This window comes from Cucumis melo, chromosome 2 (genome assembly GCF_025177605.1).
Source record: "Cucumis melo cultivar AY chromosome 2, USDA_Cmelo_AY_1.0, whole genome shotgun sequence".
Taxonomy (NCBI): domain Eukaryota; kingdom Viridiplantae; phylum Streptophyta; class Magnoliopsida; order Cucurbitales; family Cucurbitaceae; genus Cucumis; species Cucumis melo.
Genome location: NC_066858.1, coordinates 9881354 through 9906888, shown reverse-complemented (window position 1 = coordinate 9906888; position 25535 = coordinate 9881354). Strand labels below are relative to the sequence as shown.

The 25535-nt window shown below is 35.5% G+C and overlaps 1 protein-coding gene and 2 long non-coding RNA genes across 3 annotated transcripts in view; 2 read left to right on the top strand and 1 right to left on the bottom strand.

Annotated features, from left to right (window-relative positions):
* The window catches only part of LOC103487207 (acetolactate synthase small subunit 1, chloroplastic-like), a 44365-nt gene that overhangs the window by 757 nt on the left and 18073 nt on the right, over window positions 1–25535 (top strand). Inside the window, exons 2-7 of the mRNA XM_008445435.3 lie at window positions 1231–1444; window positions 3008–3091; window positions 3281–3349; window positions 7468–7551; window positions 8166–8315; window positions 23821–23907. Of these exons, the coding sequence (XP_008443657.1) occupies window positions 1231–1444; window positions 3008–3091; window positions 3281–3349; window positions 7468–7551; window positions 8166–8315; window positions 23821–23907 (688 nt within the window). The remainder of the gene's footprint in view (window positions 1–1230; window positions 1445–3007; window positions 3092–3280; window positions 3350–7467; window positions 7552–8165; window positions 8316–23820; window positions 23908–25535) is intronic.
* On the top strand, window positions 1451–2766 carry LOC127148250 (uncharacterized). Its single transcript, XR_007819112.1, has 2 exons — window positions 1451–1717; window positions 1792–2766. It is a non-coding gene; the product is annotated as an uncharacterized LOC127148250 (long non-coding RNA).
* On the bottom strand, window positions 7569–22973 carry LOC127148251 (uncharacterized). The gene is made up of 3 exons (XR_007819113.1): window positions 19832–22973; window positions 10029–10081; window positions 7569–7831 (listed from the first exon to the last, which is right to left on the bottom strand). It is a non-coding gene; the product is annotated as an uncharacterized LOC127148251 (long non-coding RNA).

Below are 25535 nucleotides of genomic sequence, written 5' to 3'. Positions count from 1 at the left end.
GGAAATCATTTTCATCTAGCTCTTATTTTAGGCTATTTTATAGATTTGATATCCAAACTTTGATTGTCGTGTCTATTTGTTGGAAAGCATGAATAAATTGATTCTTTTTTTTTTTCTTTCTGTTTTTTGTTTTTGTTTTGTTTTGTTTTGTTTTTTTTTTTTTTTTTAAGTTTTGTACATCACAATCTTCGTTTAGAGAGTGTGTTTTTTGGTAAAGGGATATGTCTTTCCTCAAAAGACACAACAGTAAACCAAGAGATGTGACTATTTGAGTGAGCAAAAAGAGTTCATAAATATGTGGTTTTCTTCCTAGTTCTAGACACACAAAATAGGGAGGATTGTTACATGCATATTGTAGTGTTCATTGAGTCTCTTGGTTGAAATGATGCATTCACATGTTAGTAACCAGTCCTATTTTGGAAGACAATAATTGTTCATGACACCTTCAATAACATTGAGGAAAGGGTACAACCTTGCCTTAAGGAAAAAAAATGTGAATTCATTGGGTTTGGATTAATTATTTTCATCGTCCCTTTATTATGCTATAATTTATGCTTTATGCTTTCAGCTCTTTGTATAATCCTCATATACCTAGAGCATTATTCTCTCTCATTTTACATCTATATGAATAAGGAGACCTGTTTCCTTTTCCAAAAAAAAAAAAAAAAAAAAAAACACAGTTTTTGTCCTTAAATTTAAAAAAGTTTTAGCCACATCCTTATTTTTTCAATTTTAGTACTAATATATTCTTGCTATTAGGAAGGGTGCATTAATGTTGGCATGCATATGAGTAGTCTAGCGAGATAAATTAGGCCAAAAATTCTGTTTCAGAAATGTTAACTGATTGTCACATCTGCCGTTTTCTCCATCCACCCTTATTCATTTGTGACACATCATGTCAAGTTGTTGCTAGTTTATCCTATCTACGCTCCACACCAATGTCTTAAGTAACGGTGCAATGACTTACCACAATCAAAATCTGAAGTTTTAGATCATAGTTGGAAGCTTTAAAGTTGATGGACTATATTAAAGTTCAGTGGTTAAATTTGTAATTCAACATTCCTTTTATTTTCTTTGTCAAAGCATCTAACTCATTATTTTTACTATCTGAGCTATTATGTTTGCTGTAGGAGTAAAGCGGGACTTTATCTCAATTATACTATGTTTTTTAAGATTTCTTAGTGTGGATATTATAAATCAAGGTAACATTGTATTCTTGTTTGCTTTTAGGGTGATGCGACATACTATATCTGTCTTTGTTGGTGATGAAAGTGGAATCATAAACCGAATCGCCGGTGTCTTTGCTAGAAGAGGTTACAACATCGAGTCCCTTGCTGTTGGATTGAACAAGGATAAGGCTCTCTTTACCATTGTTGTTACTGGAACGGAGAATGTCTTGAGACAAGTTGTGGAGCAGCTAAACAAACTTGTCAATGTTATTAAGGTTTGGTTGATCCTTCATGCTATCTTTCTTTGTTTTGGGAAGATGTATGGGTGGTAGAGAAATCTTTTTTGCTTACAGTTTCCTTGTCTTTTTGGGGTTGCTGTTGACAAAGGGAATTTGTGGGTGATAGTTGGGGTAGTATTTGGTCTTGGAAGAGCATTTATAGAAGAAATTCAAGTAGGCTAAAGAGCATTTATAGAAGAAATTCATGTAGGGATGCTTGCTACCAAGAGAAAAAGATCCTTCATTTATGATATGAAATCTGATCAAGAGGTTAGTATTCTTGAAGATAACAGAGGACTGTAGAAGTTCATACTCGTGACAAGATAATCACATTTATTTTTCAGAAGGCTTTAGTTGGAGACATCCAATGAACATATTTGATCAATGGTGGACGAAAAAATCTTGTCAGGTCATGGTTCGTTGTTGTTTTGCTTTGATTTTACACGCTAGTTATATCATGAGGGAGCTCATTATGTTTCCTCTTTGATTTCTTTGTTAATGGTGTTTACATTTTGTCCAGATTCTAATTTCTAGGGATGTTCGTTTGTGGAGCATAATCCTTCTAACAGCTTTTTCTCCGGCTGTTCTTTTTCCTCTTATGTGGTTCTCCTTTTCCTAGATTTTTCTTATTTTATTTGCTTTGGAAGGTGAGATTGTTTACCTAGGAAGTCATGCATGGGAAGATTGACATTATTGATTCAATGCAGAAGGCTTCCTCTATATTTTCGGGATTGGAGTGGTGTGTTTTACGTAAAGGTTCCTCAAAGAGTTTGAATCACTTGTCATGGAGTTATAGCTTTGCATCCTTGCTTGTGATGTGTTTATGGAGTTCTTCGGTGTTTCTTTGGTACACAAAAGATCCTATTGATTAATGGTGTAGGGGTTGTGCTCCACTCTCCATATATAGATATGGAAAAGTTTTGTGGTAGACCATCTATTTGGCCATTTTGTGAAATATTTGGTTTGAGAGAAACAGTTGGGCTTATGTACAAAAAGAGTTTGGGCGGGCTTACTGACTTCCTATGAAGGTGGATGGTCTCTGTCTCCGATATTAAACTCCTTGCAAGTTTTGCCTCTTTTAATTCTTTTTGGATGGTTGTGCAACGCATGGTCTCTTGATGGTGTACAAATTACACCAAATTCTTTTGTATTTATGGTCTTTCCATGTTTTTTAACAACCGGAAGCACTTATTCAGTTGTCTTTTTGGGTGGGTGAGTAGGTGGGGGGAATTTGCAACCGCTTGCCATTAGGTTGTTCTCTCTTTTGTCTTGCTTGAAATATATACATCTGTTTCCTATCAAAAAAAGAAAAAAAGAAATTTATTCTCTGGAATTATCAAATAAAGAGATCTTAAAAATCCCACAATTTCCTTTTTCAGAGTTAGTGAGCAAGTTGTTTCTTAGGGGAAATGATTAGGGACATTCATGGAAGACTTGACATTATTGTGATCTAATATTGAAACTGATTATCTTGAATTAACGAATGTTAGTGAGAAGTGAAGAAGCAGTCACTATGCCATTTATTTACCTTTAAACTCTTTAGATATTTCAATTAATCAGGTAGAAGATATCTCAAGACAGCCCCAAGTGGAGCGTGAGTTGGTGCTTATGAAACTCAATGCAGATTCAAGTACTCGTGCTGAGGTGATGACTTGCACTAAGTTTTTAATTGTATTTTGATAGGACCTCTGATTCTTCTTTTCTAATAGTCGGCACAGTTTCTCATTAAAGAAAACCTAATATCCTTTGTCGAGAATTATTAAAGCTTCAATTTTTATCACTCCATCATCATCTTCAACTTTGGTCTTATACCTATCTTTTCTTAATATTCAGATAATGTGGTTAGTAGACATCTTCAGAGGAAAAATTGTGGATATTTCAGAACATTCAGTGACTATTGAGGTAACTACTTTCAGGTTCTTTCAAAACATACATTTATTGCATGGTGGACGACCAGTCTTCTATTTGAATATTAGCATCTTATCATAGAAAACACATGTCAATATCTCAAATGTATATTTTTTCTTTTATTAATTTAATCGATAATCAATTCCACTATCTTTTTTAATGTCAAATTGTTATTTGTTTATTAAGAAAATTTATATTTGGAAGTCTGGGAGATGTGAGATTTTCAGTTAGTAGAAAAAAAAAAGTTGAGAATGGCATTTAAGGTTATTTCTCATTTTCCATTTGTGAACCATCATTATTCTTTATTTGATTGGTCGAGGTATATAGCAATGTTGTTAAAATCGAACGAGACATGAGTTGTATTGTATGATTCTCAATCCTCTCATCTTCAACCCTTTGGCATCATGGTCAATTATTTTCCATTGTTTGCTAGAAGATGAGGAAATCATAGAATTCCAATCACTTCTCGGTAAAATTGCAGATAAAATTCCTTACGAAAATCAAGGCAGTCAGGTTTGGTCTTTAAATAACAGCGGGAAGTTTATGGTCAAGTCCCTTACACATCACTTATCCTCTTCCTCCCCTTTGGACAAACCACTTTATAAAGCCATTTGAAGGTCTGACAGTCCAAGAAGGGTGAATATTCTTTTGGATTACGATGGTGAGAAATTTGAATGTATCCTCAGTTATGCAACATAAACTGCCTAACAACTGGCTATCCCCCTCCTTTTGTCTGTTGTGTCTACAGAATAAAGAAGGCCCACTGAACTTATTCATTTTCTGTAAATAGTCGGTTATGTGTTGGGAAAACCTGTTTAAAGAGTTTCATCTATATTGGGTTTTTGGAGCAGATTTTAGAGAAAATGTGAAACTTTATTTAGAGGTTCCAATGTGCATAAAGAAGCTACACTACTTTGAGAAAATGTGCTGAAAGCTATCTTGGCAGAAATTTGGTTTGAAAGAAACCAAAGAGTCTTTCTTATAAATGAATGGGTTGTTTTGATCGCTTTGAGATAGCACACAGAAATGCCTCCTCTAGTGCACCCTCTCAAAACTTTTCGGAAGCTACACAATCCAAGATCTCAACTTAAATTGGAGAGCTTTCATCTTTCCACCTTAATTTTGTTGCTTTTATTTTATCTTGTTGTTACCTTTTCTTTTCTTTATTATGACTACTTCTCTTTGTACTGAATTCCTTACTAGCCATGATCTAGTAAAGATTCATTATCGTGGCTTAGTATTGAGTTTATTTTCTCCTTTTTGCTTTTGTTCTTTTGGATATGATGAGGTTGCTAAGAAAGTGTCAACCTAGTTGGATGTTTGGGTGCGACTATTGATCCATATTTCTTGTTAGCTCTTGTATAATCCTCAACAGCTTCATTAGCAACAAGGATGGGATCTAAAATTTTTCCTATCTTCTATATATGCGCTTTGCAGAGAAATGATGCAAGGCACTACCATTTTGAGTCTTTCGGCCAGCACCTTGGCAATAACCTTGTAATTCAAGGTTACGAGGCTAATTGGTCTGAAATCTTTTATGGCCACCACATTTTACTTTTTTTTTTTGGATTAAACAAATGAAGCTCTCCTGCACACAAGCGTTTAATCTACCATTTTATGAAAATCTTCAAAAATAGAGGTTAAGCTTGGTTTAACTAAATTCCAATATTCAATGAGGAATTTAGCTGTGAAACCATCTGGTCTGGGTGCTTTCTTCAGCCACATCACTTGAAAAGGTGCTGGAAAATTGTCTTTGGAAATCAAATAGCCACGAAGAGTGAATATTACTCTATGGATTATGCTTTAAGGGAATTTGGATTGTGTAGTTATGCAGAGAATCTTACATCTGTGGATTACTCTCTGATCTGTTAGAGAGAGATATAGAATGGGAATAAGCACATTTTTCCTCTGAGAAATCAGGATTTTGTTCTGACATTAACTTAGCTTTTAAAGATCTTAATCTTGTGATCTCCTTTGATCTCTTTCTTCTACCAAAATGTTTCGGGAATGGTTTAAAAGGATGAGATCTTTTTGATTTTGACTTGCTTTTGTTTTCAGATTTAGACTTTGATTTTGCTGAGAAAGAGAAAGATGTAGAGGAGAGAGAGGTTGAAGATAAAGAGGTCGATAGGATTTTACTAGGAGTTCTGATGGGCATTGGAGCAGCAGTTGAGGAAGAAATTATCTGTTCTACTTGGGCAGTGGGCAACGACCGTTTCTTTGGAGAAAACGGAACGTCTGGGGAGTGACTGAGTGCCATTTGGCCTTCTTTCGGTTGAGTAACCCCCACATTTATTTCTTTTCAAAAGTGTTGGTGTCCTGATTTTGCATTGGACATGTTGGATGACCTAGCCGAAAAAGTCTCTCCTCCTTATCAGTGCCTCTTTGACTTCTGCAAGATTATTCCCTCCTAATTTGAATTTCTTTTTCAACTTTAATGCGGCAGGAGAAGAGTTCCAGCGGGATGAGGATGGTTCACCAGACGGGCAAGCTTGTGCTGTCTGTAGGCACTGACCGTGGTTGAAAGGATTCCTTGCAAAAGCTGGTTTTGAATGGGTCGAATTGAGAAATGCCCATTCCGGTTTCAGAACTTGCGAATCTATTCCTTCATCTTTTAAGGCTTGATCTATTCGTACTAAATCAACTGGATTAGTAAAATCCCTGATAAAAAGAGTGTTCTGAATGGCTGCAGGCTCTTTGATAACCTTGATATCATCAAAATTAAGAAAAATATTGCCATGGACTTCATCCTTCAGTTCAATAGTTGCCGACAACAAGTCACTGAGATTCTCTCTTACTTTTATTTTAGCTTCCAACACATTGGTCATATTCATTGTGTCTAAAGAAATATTTTCAAGGCTTTCACAATAGTTTCTAATTGTAGTGAAGATATCCCTTGTTCATTAATCAAGCGGGAGATTTTGATGGAGATCGACCCACCAAAACCTCTAATAAATTTCGGTCTACCATGCTTGAATTTGTTCCAGTTTTCGAATTGGAGGAAGAAAGGCCCTCTAATAACTTTCCAGCATCTGAAGGAATGACGACCACCACCCACCACCCCTTTTTGGCTTCCCCTGAGGATACCCTAATGGTTGATCGTCCTCTTAAAGCCGATCAGAGATCACAGCAAAGAATCCAATCAGTGGCTGCCCCGAATTTGGATAGCTTCAATCTCCCACGGTCTAACTCTGCGTATCTCTGAAAGAAGCAATCCTCTAGACCTCTTACAAGCCCTGCTAAGGCATCGGAATACCATTTCAGTTGACTCTTTGAAATAACCTAGATGATTTGAGCTTAAATGTCTTCAAAATGGACTTGTTTGTTCTCCATCCAAACACAATAGTATGAATGAAGAACGGTGCAGCTTACCAGTTCCATTGTATCTAACAGTCAAGAAGCTGAGTCGTGTTAGAAATGGACGAAGTGGAGCAAAGGGTCGACAGTTAATTTGTCGGGGAAGATGGTTGAAGGGAACATACCAAATGGAAGGGGGGAGAAGAGAGAAAACAGGGAGAGAGAGAACTTACCTTTTCTTGGTGGCCTTATCCTTCTTTGCCATTTTAGCTTTCTTCTTTGCTGGTTTTGTTTTCTCTTTTTCCTTTTTGAGTTTCTATCATTGATCGTTAGTCTCTTACCATTTCCTTAATGAAAAGTTTTATATCCCCTTAAAAAGGAAAAAAAAGTGTGCTATATATATTTCAAAATTTATTTTATGAAATGTTAGTAACTTTTTTTTTTAACAAGGAACAAAATTTGCATTGAAATAATGAAAGACACTTATAAAACTTCTTATAAAACTTCAAAGAATAAAGGTGCTTTTATGCAGGCTATTTATAAACAAAATGTTAACGAAGTTTGACAATATTTTTTTAATTGTTTATTAAAATGACTGAGTATTTATGCATGATACAAATGTCATAAATTCATGGTTTACTAAATATTTCATTCACAATTTCTACCAAATAATCCATAAAATGATTCAAGTATAGACACTCAACATTATATAATTGAAGTCATTGTGTATAAATTCAAGATATTCGTTTGCGTTACCTGTGTTCTATTTATTAATGGCATATTAAAGACTATTTGTTCCTTCTTAATGTCCTAAGGTGACCGGAGATCCTGGTAAGCTGGTTGCTGTCGAAAGAAATTTCAGCAAATTTGGAATTAGAGAACTTGCTAGAACTGGAAAGGTAAAATGATACCTTTGTGGTGATATTTTTTTCCCATTTTAGCTCAACTATTTGTGGGGGTGGGGATTTGCACCTGCAATGTCGTCTGATCATTCTTTTGTCTCTAACATCTTTTACATATGCCGAAGTAAAATCCAATAAAGTTAGCTCATTAGGGACAATGCAACAATGATTGACCATTTCTCCAGCTGATTTTTAGTAAGCTTCTTTCGACTTTTAATGTAAGAGTCTGGTTTCCTTTTCAAAGAAAAGAATAAAAAGCTTCTTTCGACTTCCGTATCTGAACCCACAAAATAAGAATGAACGAAGTGTAAGTATTTTGAATATTTCTATGTGGCACATAATTTAAGTAAGAGATCATCTAATATGGTGATGAATATATGTTTCCATGCATTACACAGACCTATCTATGCGTATTTAAATATCTTAAACATAAATTCTATCTATGTTATGTTGATTATAGCTTTAGATGTCATTGCATAAGTTTATCATGTACATATTATATTTATTCACATGAATATCATTGGTTAAGTTTATTATGTGAATGCTGTTTGGTGTATTGATTGTAAAGTATTCATATTTAATGTACATAAAATTTGTTTGACCGTGTATAGATAGCTTTGAGAAGGGAGAAAATGGGAGAGACAGCTCCCTTTTGGAGGTTCTCAGCAGCCTCTTATCCTGATCTTGAAGATTCTAGGCCAGTTGACTCATTTGTTGGGGATGCAATTCAATCATTCAATGGCAAAGTCCCTACATCAACCGTATGTACTTTTGTTCTTTAACATGAGCGCTTTGATGAAACTTTTGCTTTTCAAGACTTCTGAAGCACTGAAGTATATATTTAATTGAAGTATGTATTTCAAATGCAATTTATAATTAAATATCTGAATCTTGATTTTAAAGGCTTATGATCGCGTTGATTTGGATTTTTTTTGGATATAAGTGGAGGATGTGGATGTGGGGTTGTGTTAGGAATGTGAAATACTCTATTCTCATCAATGGAACCCAAAAGGGGTCGATTTATGCTTCTTGAGGGCTAAGACAACGGGACCCTTTGTCCCCTTGTTGTTTTTACTTGTCGTGGATGTCTTAAGTTGACTCATATTAAGCGGGGTGGATGGAACATAATAGTCCTTTAGGGTTGGTTTGAATGAGGTGGCCTTATCGCATCTTTAGTTTGTGGATACAATGTTATTTTGTATGGGTAAAGAGCCGTCCTTGATCCTTAACCATATTGTGGGATTCTTTGAAGCCATGTCAGGTCTTAAAATTAAAGGAATAAATAATAAATTTTGGGAATTGAGAGTGATTAAGATTTATTAGGAGATGGGTGGAGGTGTTTGGTTGAGAGGTTGGTTCTTTTCCTTCTTCTTACCTTGGTCTTCCCCTTGGAGGAAACCCAAGAGCTACGACATTTTGGGATCCTATTTATGAGAATATTCAGAAAAAATCGACTATGTGGAAGAAAAGGTTTCTCTCTAAAGCTGGTAGACTAACCTTGATCAGAAGCTCTTAAATGCGACAAAGTCATTGGCAAATATATGGTTTGAAAGGAACCGAAGGATGTTTCATGATAAATCCCTTGAAAGGTTGCATTGTTTTGAAGTCGCCCGCAAAAACGCCTTCTTGTGGTGCTCCTTTTCTAGGACTATTGAAAGTTACAACATCCAAGAGATTTACTTAAATTGGAACGTTTTTATCTCTCCAGCTTAATTGTTCTTGATATGAGCTTGTTTTATCTTTTTTTTTCTCCTTAGTCTTTTTGCTTCTTTATGTATTATGTTGTAACCTTGTATGGGTGCAAGGTTAGTTTCTTTTAGTCTTCCTTGTAAAGGCTGTCTCATTTGCCTCGTTTGTATACTTTTTGAAGTTTGATTTTAGGATATGATGAGGATGCTAAGGGGGGTGTCAACCTAGTTGAGATGTTTGGGTGTGCCCACTGATCTTTATGTCTTTAATATTGCTTTTTATATAATTCTCTTGTACTTTGAGCATTAGTCTCACTCAATTTATCAATAAAGAGACATTTCTTTTTCAAGAAAAAATGAATGAAAAAAGAAAAAGCAATAAACGACCAAAATTAGAGGCACAAAATTAGGGGTTTAATGTGGTTACAACTTTCCATCTTTCGTTTATCGAGTCGTGAAGATTCTTCCTTGAGCCTTACGGTTCCTACCTTTGGTATACTGTGATTGTTTCCTTCTAAAGGAGTGCATAACATGTTTAGTGTAAAGTTTTATTTTGGTTCGTGGTTTTGGGTCCTTTGAAAGTAATGGTTGTTTTCCTTGTTGAAGTTTGATTCATGGTGTTCTAAACCTTTTGTTTTGTTTTTATTTTTATTTTTATTTTTTTTGCAAAGGAAACTCTATTTTCATTGATGTAATGGGAAGAGACAAAGTCTTAGGAGACAAAGTCTCAATGTATAGAGTACAAAGCATAAAGGAAAAGTAAAAAGTATATGTGAGGATTAATACGTGCATCTGAGCCTCTCAACTAGATTGACACCGCAGAGCACCCTTGTCACATCCTAAAAAACAAGAAAGAAATAACTAGAAAAAATACAAGGCCATATAAGGATAGGTAATCCAATGAAATACACCAAAAACACCAAAATGTCAAAATCATTATGATAGACCACCAATTATTTTACAATATAGTAGGAGGAAAAAGGGAGAAGTTACACGTGTAAAAGAGAAGGGAAATGAAGGAGGAAGTGGAAACCAACCACCTTGGTGGGGACTTGTGTTAGTTACATGGGAGGGAGTTAAAAGGGAAAGAAGGAAAGGAAGATGGGGTGGTTAATCAGTTTTTGGAAGTGGAGGGCTGTAGTTTCCTGGAGAGCAGGGAATGCAGGAAGTGTTCGGTTATTGTAGTCTATAGCAAGTTATTTCCATTATTGTGAAGTACTTTTCTGTTTTGATGTTTTATTGTGAACTTGGTTAATTCCTGTATTAGTTCTTGTGTTGTTCTGTGTTTTCAAGACTGTGTTAGTAGTGTTTTTCTAGAAAATTTTGGCTGTTTAATGAAATAATAGAACAAACTACTTGGTGTTCTATCATTTTGGTATCAGAGACATTCGAATCTATGCAACCTTTTCGCCATGGCACAAAAGCGAATTGAGGAAAAGTTGGAAATGGTTGATCAAGAGAAATCAGGCTTTTGGGCAGACTTACATGGGTTACCATCTATTAAGGAAGATATTTCATCGTTGGCAAAGAGCATTGAAAGGCTAGGTGTGCAGGCTGAACAACAACAACAAACTTTCATGAATGTATTGAGGCAATGATCAAAGGGAAGACAACGATGGAAGAAGTACTAGAAGGATCAAGTAAAATTCTAAGCATGGTTGATGTCAATGAATTGATGATGATGGAAGGAAGATCTGAGGAAAAAACGCACCAAGTTGGAGGGAGAGGATTCTGTGAGGGATCAAAGCAGATTTAAGAAAATTGAAATGCTAAGTTTTTGGGAAATGATCCTAAATCATGGTTATTTAGGGCTGAGAAATACTTTCAGATACACAAGCTTACTGAGTCAGAGAAGATGACGGTGTACATCATTAGTTTTGATGGAGTAGCCTTAGATTGGTATAGATCTCATGAAAATCGTGAACCGTTTGTTAACTGGGAAGATTTAAAGAGGAGACCGATTGTTCAATTTCGATCAGGCCGTAAGGGATCAATTCTAGGAAGGTTTTGAGCGATGAAGCAAGAAACTACAGTGGAAGAATACCAAAATTTATTTGATAAATTAGTGGCACCATTGCCTTTTCTGTAGAAAGCTGTCATAGAAGAAACATTTATGAATGGTTTGAAACCATGGATTAAGGCATATATGGAATGTTGGGAACCTGTTGGGCTTGCTCAAATGATGAAGTTGGCCCAAAAGATTGAGAACTAAGAAGTGATAAGGGGAGAATCAAGCTTTAAACGTGCAGGGGACGGAAAGTCTAGGTTTCTACCTCTTTAAAACCTCAAAATTCCTATGATTTCTAATGACAATAAGTCAGGAGAGATTGTTCCAATGCGGACAATTACACTTCAAGAAGTGGCTGGGGAACCTAATCAATGGGAAAGACCATTAAAACGACTTTCTGATGCTGAATTTTAGGCCAGAGTGAGAAAAGTCTGATTTCGTGTGAGGAAAGATTTTTTGCGGCCACAAGTGTAAAGTGAAAGATCAAAAGGAACTTAGAGTTTAGTTGTTCAAGCAAATGGGGAGGAACTGGAAGTAGTGGAAGAAAAGGATTTAACAATGGAAATTGAGATACAAGAAATTGAAGTTTGGAAGCAGGATGAACCAGTGATCAAATTATCACTAATTTTGGTGGTGGGATTAACAAACCCTGGAACTATGAAAATTAAATGTATGATTTGAGAAAGGGCCGTAGTAGTGCTGATAGACTGCAGCGCAAAACATAATTTTATCTCTGGTAAGTTAGTAACTCAATTGCTGTTGTAGTTGGAAGAAACTTCTCATTATGGGGTTATTTTGGTTTCCGGATCTGCTGTAAAAGGCAAGGGAATCTGTAACCAAGTGGAACTGCTGTTGGTGACTGGAAGATTGTGGATAATTTTTTGCAAGTGGATGTAATCCGGTATGTAAAGGCTACATACGTTGGGAGTCACAGAGGTAGATTGGCGAAAACTTACTTTTATGTTCATACAAAATGGGAATAAGGTTATGTTAAGGGGAGATCTGAGTCTTACGAAGGTTAGGGTGAGTTTGAAGCACATGATGAAGGCATGGACAGAATTTGATCAGGGATTTCTGATTGAGTGTAGAGCTTTGGAAGGTGAAATGACATTTGCATAATTGTATGGGGTTGATGAAGCACCTACCATTCATGAATTTATACCAGCCATGTTAAGCTAAATATGAAAATGTTTTTGATTGGCCTGGAGAGTTGCCGCCACACCGAGCCATTGAACATCATATACACCTTAAGAAGGGGACTAATCCAGTTAATGTTCGACCTTATAGATATGCATACCAGCAAAAGGAGGAGATGGAAAGATTGGTTGATGAAATGATGGTATCTGGCATAATTAAGCCAAGTACTAGTCCATATTCGAGTCCGGTATTGTTGGTGAAGAAAAAAGATGGTAGTTGGCGATTTTGTGTAGATTACTGTGCATTAAATAGTGTGACAATTCCTGACAAGTTTCCTATTCCAATTATACAGAAATTGTTTGATGAACTTAATAGGGCTAGTATGTTTTCGAAGATTGATCTCAAGGCGAGATATCATTAAATTAGAATGTGTAAAGAGGAGGTGGAGAAAACAAATTTTCGGACTCATGAGGGGCATTATGAGTTCCTTGTCATGCCTTCTGGGCTCACTAATGCATCAACATTTCAATCTTTGATGAATAGTATTTTTAAGCCTTACCTACACAGGTTGGCTTAGTCTTTTTTAATGATATTTTAATTTACAATTTTAGTTTGGAGGACATCTTCAACACTTAGAATTGGTGTTAGAGGTGCTGCAAGAGAATGAATTATATGCTAATATGAAAAAGTGTGGGTTTGCAAAAACGAAAGTAAAGTATCTTGGCCATATAATTTCGGGCAAGGGAGTAGATGTTGATCCCGAGAAGATTAGACTTATCAAATAATGGCCCGTGCCTACTAATGTCCGTGAGGTTTGTGGATTTCTTGGATTGATAGGATATTACCGAAGATTTGTAAGGAATTATGGAAGTGTGGCTGCTCCTTCGACTTAACTGTTGAAGAAAGGAGCTTATGAGTGACTGCTTCATGAGAAGTTAAAGATGGCTATGATGACTCTTCCAATCTTAGCATTGCCAGGTTTTTCTTTGCCATTTAAAATAGAGACTGATGGTTCAGGGTGTGGGGTAGGTGTTGTCCTAATTCAAAATAATCAGCCAATTGCTTATTTTAGTCAGACATTAGCTATGAGGGATCGTGCTGAACCCATTTATGAATGGGAGTTAATGGCTGTAGTGTTGGCTGTGCAACGTTGGAGGCCTTATCTTTTGGGCAGGTGAAAACTGACCAACGATCGTTGAAGTTTTTGTTGGAACAAAGGGTTATCCAACCTCAACATTAGGGGAGGATTGCTAAGCCCCTTGGCTACAACTTTGATGTAGTGTATAAACTGAGTCTTGAGAACAAAGCAGCTGATGCCTTGTCACGTGTTCCTTCTACTACACATCTTAATCATCTTACTGCTCCATCATTGTTGGATGTATCAATCCTTAAATCAGAGATAGATGGGGATGAGAAGTTGGGAAATTGTGACTAAGCTTGAGAAAGGAGAAGACGATGTTGGTTTCACTATGCAGCATGGTGTGTTGAAGAATAAGGGGCGACTGGTAATTTCCAAAAATTCAGTCTTATTGCCTACAATTCTCCATACTTATCATGATTCAGTGTTTGGTGGGCATTCGGGATACTTGCGAACTTATAGAAGATCGATAGGTGAGTTGTATTGGGAGGGAATGAAGGCTGATGCGCAAAAGTATTGTAACGAGTGTATGACATGTCAATGCAACAAAACACTAGCCTTATCTCCTGTGGGTTTACTCATGCCATTGGAAATTCCAGATACAATTTGGAGTGAGATATCTATTGATCTTTTTGATGTTCTACCGAAATCTGAGGGACATGAGGTAATAATAGTTGTTGTTGATAGGTTGAGTAAGTATAGTCACTTTATTGCTTTGAAACATCCTTACACTGCAAAGACCGTGGCTGATGCTTTTGTTAAAGAGGTAGTTAAGTTACATCACTACCCTAAATCTATAGTTTTTGATCGTGACAAAGTCTTTTTGAGTCATTTTTGGCAAGAGATGTTTCGGCTGTTAGGTACAAAACTGATCAGAAGTATAGGTTATCTCCAATCTGCTGGATAGACAGAGATGGTTAATAGAGGAGTTGAAGCTTATTTGCGATGTTTTTGTGGAGAGAGATTGAAGGAATGGTTGCGTTGGTTGCATTGGGCAGAGTATTGGTATAATACTATGTACCAACGGTCAATTGGTATCACACCTTTTCAAGTAGTGTATGGTCGGCTTCCTCCACCGCTAATCTATTATGGAGATATGGAGACCCCTAATTCTACGTTGGATCAACAATTGCAAGATAGAGATGTTATTTTGGGAGTATTGAAGGAGCATCTTTGGGTTGCACAAGATAGAATGAAGAAGTATGCTGATCAGAAGCGATGGCACGTTGAGTTTGAAGAAGGTGATAAGGTGTTTCTTAAACTTCGGCCACATAGACAGGTTTTCGTGAGGAAGAAGCGAAATGAAAAGTTGTCTCCTAAATTTTTTAGGCCACTCAAGGTGATTGCACGCATAGGACCAGTTGCCTATAAACTCAATTTACGTCCTATAACTGCCATTGATCCAGTATTTCATGTCTTCCAACTCAAGAAGGTGGTCGGCAATCATACGGATGTGCATCCACTAGTTCCTTTCTTGATAGAAAATGTGGAATAGGTAGCCGTTCCTGCAGGTATTTTTGGTTATTGGAAACATCCTTCTACAAAGGAATGGGAGGTGCTTATTAGTCGGAATGGGAGGTGCTTATTAGTCGGCAAGGACTTCCACCTCATAAAGCTACATGGGAGAATTGTGCTGATTTCGCCCAACAATTTCCTCATCTCCACCTTGAGGACAAGGTGTCTTTGGAGAGGGGGAGTTGTGATAAACCACCAATTATTTTACAATATAGTAGGAGGAAAAAGGGAGAAGTTACACGTGCAAAAGAGAAGGGAAATGGAGGAGGAAGTGGAAACCACCTTGGTCGGGACCATGGTTAGTTACGTGGGAGGGAGTTAAAAGGGAAAAAAGGAAGGGAAGATAGGGATGGTTAATCAGTTTCTGAAAGTGGAGGGCTGTAGTTTCCTGGAGAGCAGGGAATGCAGAAAGTGTTCGGTTACTGAAGTCTGTAGCAAGCTATTTCCATTATCGTGAAGTACTTTTCTGTTTGATGTTTTATCGTGAACTTGGTTAATTTCTGTATTAGTTCTTGTGTTGTTCTGTGTTTTCAAGACTGTGTTTGTAGTGTTTTTTTGTATAAGTTTGGCTGTTACACACTATTTGGTGTTCTATCATATTACAAACCGAAGAACAGGGCAATGAATCAAAGCCATCAACCGCTCTCCTAGTTCGACGCTGTTAGGTTAATCCAACTTGGTTTGGTCCACTTATCTGGTTTAATTTGACTACTTTTGGTCTGGTTTGGTTAATCTTCAGCTCGTTTTGTCACAAGAAAAATTTCGTCAAATTCTTAAATTCTACCCACCAATTTGTCATCTAATAATTCTTGTGTTTCTTTGACTGACATAGGTAATTATCTAGAAACCTTCTCGTGGTAATTCTTGTTCGTGGATTATTGATTCTTGAGCATATCATATGACCCGTTCTTCTTTCTTTGATTCATATTCTCCATTATATTCCAATGAGAAAAATCACAAGTTTAGATGGAAGCTTTTCTTCTATTGTAGGAAAATGAACAAATCGACTGACAATATCTACAGACTGTTCTTCATGTTCCAAAATTAGCGTGTAATCTTTTATCTATTTCTAAACTCCATAGAGACTCTAATTGTCGTGTTATATTCTTTGACATGCATCAGTCTATATATCAGGATACTCCTCAACAAAATGAGATTGCTGAAAGAAAAAATAGGCATTTACTTGAAGTGGCACGTGCTATAATCTAAGAAGCACCGACATTCCTAAGATGGCCAAGTGTCAGTGTCAGATACATTTCTGACATCGACACATCCCAACTTGTCGATTATTTTATTATTATTTTTAATTACGAACACGGTCGGAAGAAAAAACAAAGAAAACATTAGAAAAGCCCATTTGCCCGGCCCACCGTTATTAGTTTTTTTTTTAAAAAATTATCGTTTCAAATCTTTTTTCACATATCTCTCCACCTTCTATCAATTTCTTCAAATTCTCGCCGCTAAACCTCTATGCCTTAACCTGCTCGTCGGTCGCCGCCTATCCCACTCATTAGTCATTATTGGTTTCTGTCCAGTTTTCCCAAAGTTTGGATGCCATCTTGTTGCCAGTTTATTTTTGTCTCTCTTCTTTTCTTCTATTTTTCATGCTTTGTGGTCGGACAATGGATAGCATGATAGATATGAAATCGATTATCGTATAATCTTATTCAATCTTATTTGGTTATTTCTCTGTTTTTGTTTTAAATTTATATATGTCTTATAGCTCTAAACTTGTTATTTTAATGTTTTTAATTGGAATATTTCACAATATGCTTATATGCATGATATATATTTAGTTTTCTTTACTAAAACTCCCATCGACTGCCTCTAAGTTATTTTTACTTTTCAGTATCTCGCATATCTTGTAAATTACCTCTCAAAATTTTTAGGTGCACTACTTATGTTCATATCCCTAGTCATTTTTGGTCCAAACTTTGGCCATAGGGTTGTTAAATAAATTTTCCTGGGTTGCTCTTCAAGTAAAAAAGGATATAAATGTTTTGATCCTCGATTATTTGTGAGTATGGAGGTGTCTTCTCTAGAAAAGGAACCCTATTTTCTTCATAATTCTCTTCAGGAGGAGAAACCAAATTTGGAAGAAACTTTTTGGGATATTTGTATTCCTCTTTCCAGCCCAAATGTTACTAGTTCTATGATGCCAAACAGAGAAACTTCTCAATAAGGGGGAGAAATACTACAAAAGGATCATATTGATCAAGTTTGTGAGTTTAAGTTCTATACTAGAAGAAAATTCAATGAAAGGAGCCAAGATAGGATAGTTGATCCTTCACATAGCCAATCTAAGACATCGATAAATGAAGCTGATAATCCTTCTTCCATTCCTACTCCTTCAACTATTCAAAGTACTTTGCCTGTTGTGTCTGACCTCGATGTTCCCATTGCCTTTAGAAAAGGTGTTCGAAGTTGTTCCAAATACCCTATTGCAAACTTCATGTCATAAAAAATTGTGAAATAGCAGCTTTGACATCCGGGATAGGTGACTTGTTTGTTACAAAGAATATACATGAGGCTTTAGATGATCCAAATTGGAAATTAGCGATCATGGAATAGATGAATACTCTAAAACAAAATGGAACTTGGGAAATAAGAGAGTTGCCTAGAAATAAGAAACCTGTGGGTTGTAACTGGGTATTTACCGTAAAATGGAATGCTGATGTTAGTGTTGAGAGATTTAAGGCTAGACTAGTAGCTAAAGGATTCACTTAGATGTATGGAATTGCTTATTAAGAAACAGTTGCTCATGTTGCAAAAATTAACTCTATTAGAGTTCTTTTGTCTCTTGTAGTTAATTTAGATTAGTCACTTTACCAACTTAACTTGAAAAATGCCTTTTTGAATGGTGACCTTGACTCTTGAGGAAGAGATCTTTATAAGCTTGCCACCAGGTTTCTAAAAGGAGATCAGGTGTAGTAAAATTTGCAAATGGAAGAAATCTCTTTATGACCTTGAGCAATCCTTAAGAGCTTGGTTTGAATGTTTTGGAAAAGTTGTGTCTAGTTATGGATTTCTTCAAAGTCAAGCAGATCATAGTTTATTTTATAAACAACCTATGAATAATATAATCTCAATTTTAATTGTTTATGTTGATGATATTTTTCTCACAGATGATGATGAAGCAAGTTTAGCTTATCTCAAGAAAAATAGCTCATGAGTTTCAAATTAAGGATTTGCTAATGTTGAAATACTTCTTGAGAATGGAATTTGTAAGATCAAACAAGGGGATTTTTGTTAATCAAAGAAAGTACGTCATTCACTTACTTGAAGAAACATGCCTTCTTGGTTGTAGGGTTGTAGAAACTCCTATTGAACCTAACTGAAGCTATTAGCAGCACAAGCTGAAGAAATAAAGGACAAGGAACGATACCAGAGACTTATTGGTAGATTAATCTATCGGTCTCATAAACTCCTTGATATTGCGTATGCTGTAAGCATGGTTAGTTTATGCACGCTTCTAGACCAACTCATTTTGAAGTTGTTATAAAATGTTGAGGCATTTGAAAGGGTCTTCTAGGAAAGGCATTCTATATTGGAATAATCACTTCCAAATAGAAGTCTCATGATGTAGATCGGGCAAGAAGTGCTCAATTCTGAGACCCTTATTAGTCCTCTATATTCTGACTTCCGAGACACCTCTCGATCCGAATAGAAGATCTACGTCTGGTTATTGTTCCTTTATTGAAGGATATTTGGTTACTTAGAGAAGTAAAAGACAGAATGTGGTGACTAGAAGCAGTGCTGAAGTAGAATTTAGAGCCTTGGCTCTAGGAATTTGTGAGGGCATATGGATAAAAAAGAAACTTGAAGAGTTGAAGATTTCCTTAACTATGCCTATACGGATTTCTTGTGACAACAAAGCGGCCAAATATTGCAGATAAAAGTTCTGCGTATCGAGAGAGTTGGTTTTGATCTTTAAATGGCAGCGGGAAGTTTACAATTTTAGAGACAATGTGAAGACTTTATTAAGAGGTTCCAACTTGCATAAAGAAGCTACCCTACTTTTGGGAAAATGCTGTGAAGACTATCTTGGTAGAAATTTGGTTCAAAAGGAATCAAAGAGACTTTCTTGTAAATCATTGGCCGATTTTGTTTGTTATAGCACACAAAAATGCCCTTTTCTTGGTGCACTCTCTCAAAACTTCTAAGCTACACAATCCAAAATCTCGACTTAAATTGGAGAGCTTGGATCTTACCGCCTTAATTTTGTTGCTTTTGTTCTATTGTTACCTTTTCTGATTCATTACATGGCTTAGTAGTGAGTTTATTTGCTCCTTTTTGTTTTTTTTTTTTTTGGATATGTTGAGGTCGCTAAGAGGGTGTCAACCTAGTTGAGATGTTCGTGTGCGTCTATGGATTCTTTTTCTCGTTTGCTCTTGTATAACCCTCTTGTACTTAGAGCTATTGTCTCTTTTTTATCCATTAATAAAGAGTCGTTTCTGTTTCAAAAAAAAAAAAAGACAACAAAGCGGCCATTTCTATTGTCCATAATCCAGTTTTACATGATAGAACAAAACATATCGAGGTTGATAAGCATTTTATTAAAGAGAAAATTGAAGTAGGAACAATATTTATTCCTTATCTACCTACACTAGATTTTAAAGGTCGGACCAATAAGAAGTTTCAGCACGTTGTTCTTAAAATCTTTATAAAAAACCCAACAAAGAATTTTTTGAAAAGGAAACCATCCTCTTTATTAATAAAATATTAAAGCCCAGAATACAAGAGAATTATACAAAGAGCAAAATAAAGAGGCTAAAGGATCAGGAGAGGTACCTGGACATCTCAATGACGTTGGCAGTTTCTTCTCGTCATATATGAGATTACAAACCAAGGGACAAGACATAGTCAACAAATATGAAATATCAACAAATATGAAATAACTCCCTGTTGCATTCTATATAATAGAGTTCAATATATATAGGCATACATGGAAACCCTAGATAAAGACTAGCAAATTACAATAAAGGACAAAAGATTGATAAGCTCCTATAATTACATATATACTATAACACTCCCCTTTAAGCTGGAGCGTATATATACATGCGCAACTTGTTACATAATTATATATATACTATTCGAACTCCTTTCAAAGCTTTTACAAAGATATCTCCTACTTCTTTTCCAGTCTTCACATATCCGGTTGACACTAAATCTTGTATTTTTTCGCGAACAAATGACAATCAACTTCAATGTGTGTAGTACGCTTATGAAATACTAGGTTAGATGGAATTGTAGTATTAAAACCGAATTCACTCAATAGTTGATGTAGCCACATTGTGAAACTACGTTTTGCTTCTTACTATCCAACGAAACCAAATTTCCTCCCACAAAAACACGACACCTAGAAGCCAATCTTCTGTCTTCTTTTGATCCGCCCAATCAGCATTTGAAAAACGTTCGATGTTCATATGACCATGATTTTTATATAAGATTTCAAATCCAGGTGTAACCTTAAGGTAACATAGAATTTGTCTATGCTCTCCTAGAATAAAAGTCAAATTTGCTAAAAGCTATCCTCTTCAAACTGTAGTTTGAAAGAAATCAGAAGATATTCCATGACAAAGAAAAGTTGTGTTTAGAAGTCCTCTCTACAGAAAGAAGTGCAGCAGCTTGGGCTTCTTTAAACAAGGAGTTCGGGGCTTACTCTATTTAAAATATTTATCTCAACTGGACAGCTTTCCTCTCCCAACCAGTCTCTTAATTTTCATCCAGTATTGGACCCAACCTCATTTTTGCATTATTCAACGGCTGTAGTTTCTGTTTCTGTCTTTACATAATCTTTTTAGACTTCTTTCCTAGTCTCGGCCTATGTTATTTTGCTGGACTTTCATAGTTTGTACTATCTATTTTTTATTTTCTTTGCTTTGTTCATGCTTAAATATGGGATATGATGTTTTGGTGCTAAGGGGGTGTCATTCTAGTTGAGATGTTTGGGTGCACTTTCTAATCCCCTAGGTTTTTTGCTTTATGCTTCTTTATTATTCTTAATGTATGTACCTCTTGTACTTTGAAATTTTATCATTAATAAAGAAGTTTGTCTCCTTTTTGAAAAAACATAGAATCTGTTGTATTGCATCCCAATGTTTCACTGTGAGTGAAGACAAACGGACTCACAATGCCGAATAAGCTATGTCTGGACGTGTTACTGTAATGTAATTCAACTTCTCAACCAGTCTTCTATATCTCTAAGGATCTTTAAATGGTTATCCTTCTTTTAAGAGTTGTAGTCCAGGCATCACTGGAGTGCTGCATGGCTTGGCTTCCAATTATCCCGTCTCAGATAACAAATCAAGCACACATTTTCTCTATGACATAAAAATACCTTTCTTGCTTCTCATTGCTTCAATGTCCAAAAAATACTTTAGCATTCCTAAATCTTTAGTATGAAAGATTTGAGAGACAATATGCATGATGTATCACTCTCGGTTATAACAATATCATCAACATATACAATAATTATAATAATTCCACTCATATATCTACCGTAGAAAACTAAGTGATCCGATTGGTTTTTCTTTATTTCAAACTTCTCAAGTGCTTGACTAAATTTCCGAAACCATGCACGTGAACTCTGTTTCAACCCATACAAGGATTTGTGAAGGTGATAGAGTTTATGACTTTCTCCTAAGCAACAAACCCAGCTGGTTGCTCCATATAGACTTCCTTTTGAAGATCACCATGGAGAAAATCATTTTTTATTTTAAGTTAATTTAAGGGCCAATCTTGGGATGCCGAGATAGAAATGAATAACCTAACTGAAGAGAGTTTAGCAACAATCGAGAATGTGTCAAAGTAATCAACTCCCTACGTCTGAGCATAACCTTTAGCTACTAGGTGTGCTTTTAAACGAGCTATTGATCTATCGGGATTAACCTTAATTACGAACACCCATTTACATCCTACAATCTTCTTTCCTACCGAAATAGATTCTAAATCCCAAGTACCATTATTATCTAGGGCATTCACCTCTTCAATCATTGCTTTGCGCCACTGAGAATGAGACAAAGCTTCATGAATGGTCCTTGGTATCAAGACGGAGTCGAGAGATCTAACAAACTAACATGAAGGAGATGATAATTAGTCATGAGATACACAAGAATCAATAGGATAAGTGCAACAATGTTTACCTTTACGAAGGGCAATGAGCAGCTCATCACTTGGTTCTGGATTTGATAACAAAGAGTTTTTTGGGACATAACATTCACTTGGAAGTTGTCGCCGACGAAAGTAGACTTTAATTATTGGTGGACGATTAAGGACAGACAAGGAAGGAGATAGATCGTGGGTGGGAGTTGGAGACACGAGTGTATAAAGAAAAAGATGCACATAATGCTTCACTTTGGTGTTCCCTAAATAAAAATTTTGAAGCTTATAGCATGTTGGAGATTAACTTAAATTGGGGTTCTTTATTTCTCCCAATCGTTAGATTTTTCCTATAGTTTGTACGTTGGTTGTATCTTTGTATTTCTTTTCTTCCTCTCCGTTTCTTGTATGGGTTATCATTGTTCCCTCAAGATTTGGGGGAGGGGTGAATTTAGCCTTTTCTATAATTGATCTTTTGCTGTTAGTTTTTTTGGTGGATATGATGTCAACCTTGTTGAGATAGTCGGGTGTAGTTGTTGATCATCGATCTCTCCATTTGGGTGCTCTTTGTGTAACTCTCATCTACTTTGAGCATTAGTCTCGTTTTATGGATAAAATTTGAGATCTGTCGCGTTTTTAAAATTTTTTTTTCTTTTGTTGATTTCTTTGTTTCCATGTGGGGTTCTTATCCTTGAACTTTGGTCTCTTTTATATTTCATCAAATGAAAAGTTTTGGGCTTGTTTGGTAGACAACTTAGATTCTGTTTTATGTTTTTAGATTCTTCAAGTTAAATGAATTTTTGTTTGGTTGGGAGTTTGGATTATGATTTCGAAAACTGTTTCTAGATTCCTCGATCAAAATTAGGAAATTTTTGCAAACAACTTTTTTATGTTTATCAAAGTATCCAAATTTGAATTTAAAGTTTTAAAATGCAGAATTATATTAAAAAGGACAAAATCAACAACAAACATAGTATTTCATGTTATAAACTCAATTATTTTGTTAAACTAATATATGTAATATATAATATAGGGAAATTATTTTAAATAACATACCTGGAAATATTTACAAATATAGCAAAATTTCGATAATCTATCTATGATAGACTGTAATATTTTGCAATATTTTGTTAATATTTTGACTCATTTTTCTATATTTGAAAATAGCCTTATATATATTATTTGATTCTACGATATAATAATTATACGATAATTTGAACATAAAACAAGTTGATAAATAATTAGCTATAGTTTATATACAACCTAGTCTTGAGTGGGTAACTATAATTTGTTTCATAGTTTATGAATGTATTTTCAAACACATTTTGAAAAATTGTTTAGATTCAAATTTAATTTTTGGAACCACTGCTGAACATACATTTGAAAAGTTGCTGGTTTTCCTTTAAATCCCTTGTTTTCAAAATTATGTTTTCAGATTGACTACCTAACATGCATTTTCTTTTCTCCGAAGAAGAAAAGGCCATTAATAACCCTTTTCTAATTTCATTATCTTCAATAAATTGATTCTATCTTTGAAAAGAAATAACTGCTTTCTTTTGTTTATGAGATTTGTTCCACAATTTGTTTAGGGTGTTTGGTTCCCCTTTTGGGTGATTTCTTATTCGTTGGTTGGGAATTGATCATACTTGTCACTAAACACGATTATGTGAATATTGCAGGGTGATGTATATCCTGTGGAGCCATATGAAAGTTTTCATTCAGGTCAAGTTCTTGATGCTCACTGGGGTGTTCTCTATGATGAGGATGTACGTACGTATATTATTCTCAAATATTTCCATTATTGTTATTAAGAAATTTTGTGTGAATCTTTTATATCCTTCAGTAGAATTTGTCTAGTTTTCTTCAATCTTCAATAGAAATCAAGATTAAGAAAAGAGGGTATGTTTTTCTTGTTTTGGTGATGCCTTTTTTAGAATGAAACAAAACCTTTCATTGATATAATGAAAAAAGAGTAATACTCAAAGTAGATGGGTCAATCAGTGATTTAAGATGGTATGTGAGTAGGTGGTCTATGAGATCTTGTGATCTAACCCCTGCATTGTTATTTCCTTCCGAATAAATATTGATTTCTACTTATTAGGTCTTCTTCGTATTTTAAGCCTACGAGAGTGGGTGTTGGAATGTTTTCATTTCTTCAGTTTAATTCTATAGTTAAGTCTGTATTATGTATTGAAATTGGATTTTATGATGTATTGCATTTTGTTATTGGGATATGATGAGAGTACTAAGGTTGTATCAACCTAGTTGAGATAGCTAAATGCACCCATCGATGGTACATTCTGTATGTTATCTATGATCTTTATGTCTCCTTTTATTTTGAGCACTAACCTCTTTTCACTATATTGATGAAAAGTTTCGTTACTTTTTTTTTCTAAAAAGAAGTATCTCTTATGTGCTATAAAGAGTCTGTTAGGCCTCCAACAGTCAGGAGGTGACTGTATTTTGTGATTACTATTAGTAAAGTTTGACTCTCCCTGAAGAGAGTTCTTACAGTCTCTTTCTCATTAAAGGATAGAAGGAAAAGAAACTTTGTGATCCTTTCTAAGTTTATCCACAACATCGGGCCCTGACATTCTTATTTCTCTATTGTCCTCAGCCCTGACAATGCAGAAGTTAAATGGCAGTAAAAGCTTGGAATTTTGCACCACAAGCCAAGGTAAAAGAAAGAGAGAAAATCTTGCTGTTAGAATTAGAAAAATATGATTCTGTGGCTGAGTTGATTGGGTTAAATGAAGAAGAGATGGGTTCTAGAACCGCATTGCAAGCTGAATTACTTAGCATTTACCAAAATGAAGAGCATAATTATATTCAGAAAAGTAAGCTCAATTGGCTTTCTTGTGATGAGAATACGGGTTTCTTCCATCGGCTTTTAAATGCAAAGAAAAGAAGGAACCTCATAGCAGAATTGAAAGATGATAATGGGGTCGCTCATTCCGTGACATTGAAAGGCTTGTGCTACAATTTTTTGAGGCTCTTTATACAAGAATTCCGAGGGATAGATTTATATCTATTAATAGTGATTGGTCTTGTGTTTTCTCAGTTCAAAATGTGGTTCTTGTTACCCAGTTTTCATTGGAGGAAATTTTTAAAGCTTTGAAGGCACTTGGCAGCAACAAAGCCCTGAGCCCGGATGGATTCACAACGGAGTTCCTAGTCAAACACTGGTCTAATTTCAAGGATATCTTCAAATCCTTAATGGCTGATTTCCACATAAATGGAAGATTAAATGCTTGCATTCAAGAAAACTTCATTTGTTAGTGCAGAAAAAAGAGAATGCAACTCTAGTCAAGGATTTCCGACCAATCAGCCTCACTATCTTAACATACAAGGCAGTTGCAAAGGTTCTATTTGAATGTCTAAAACAAGTTATGTA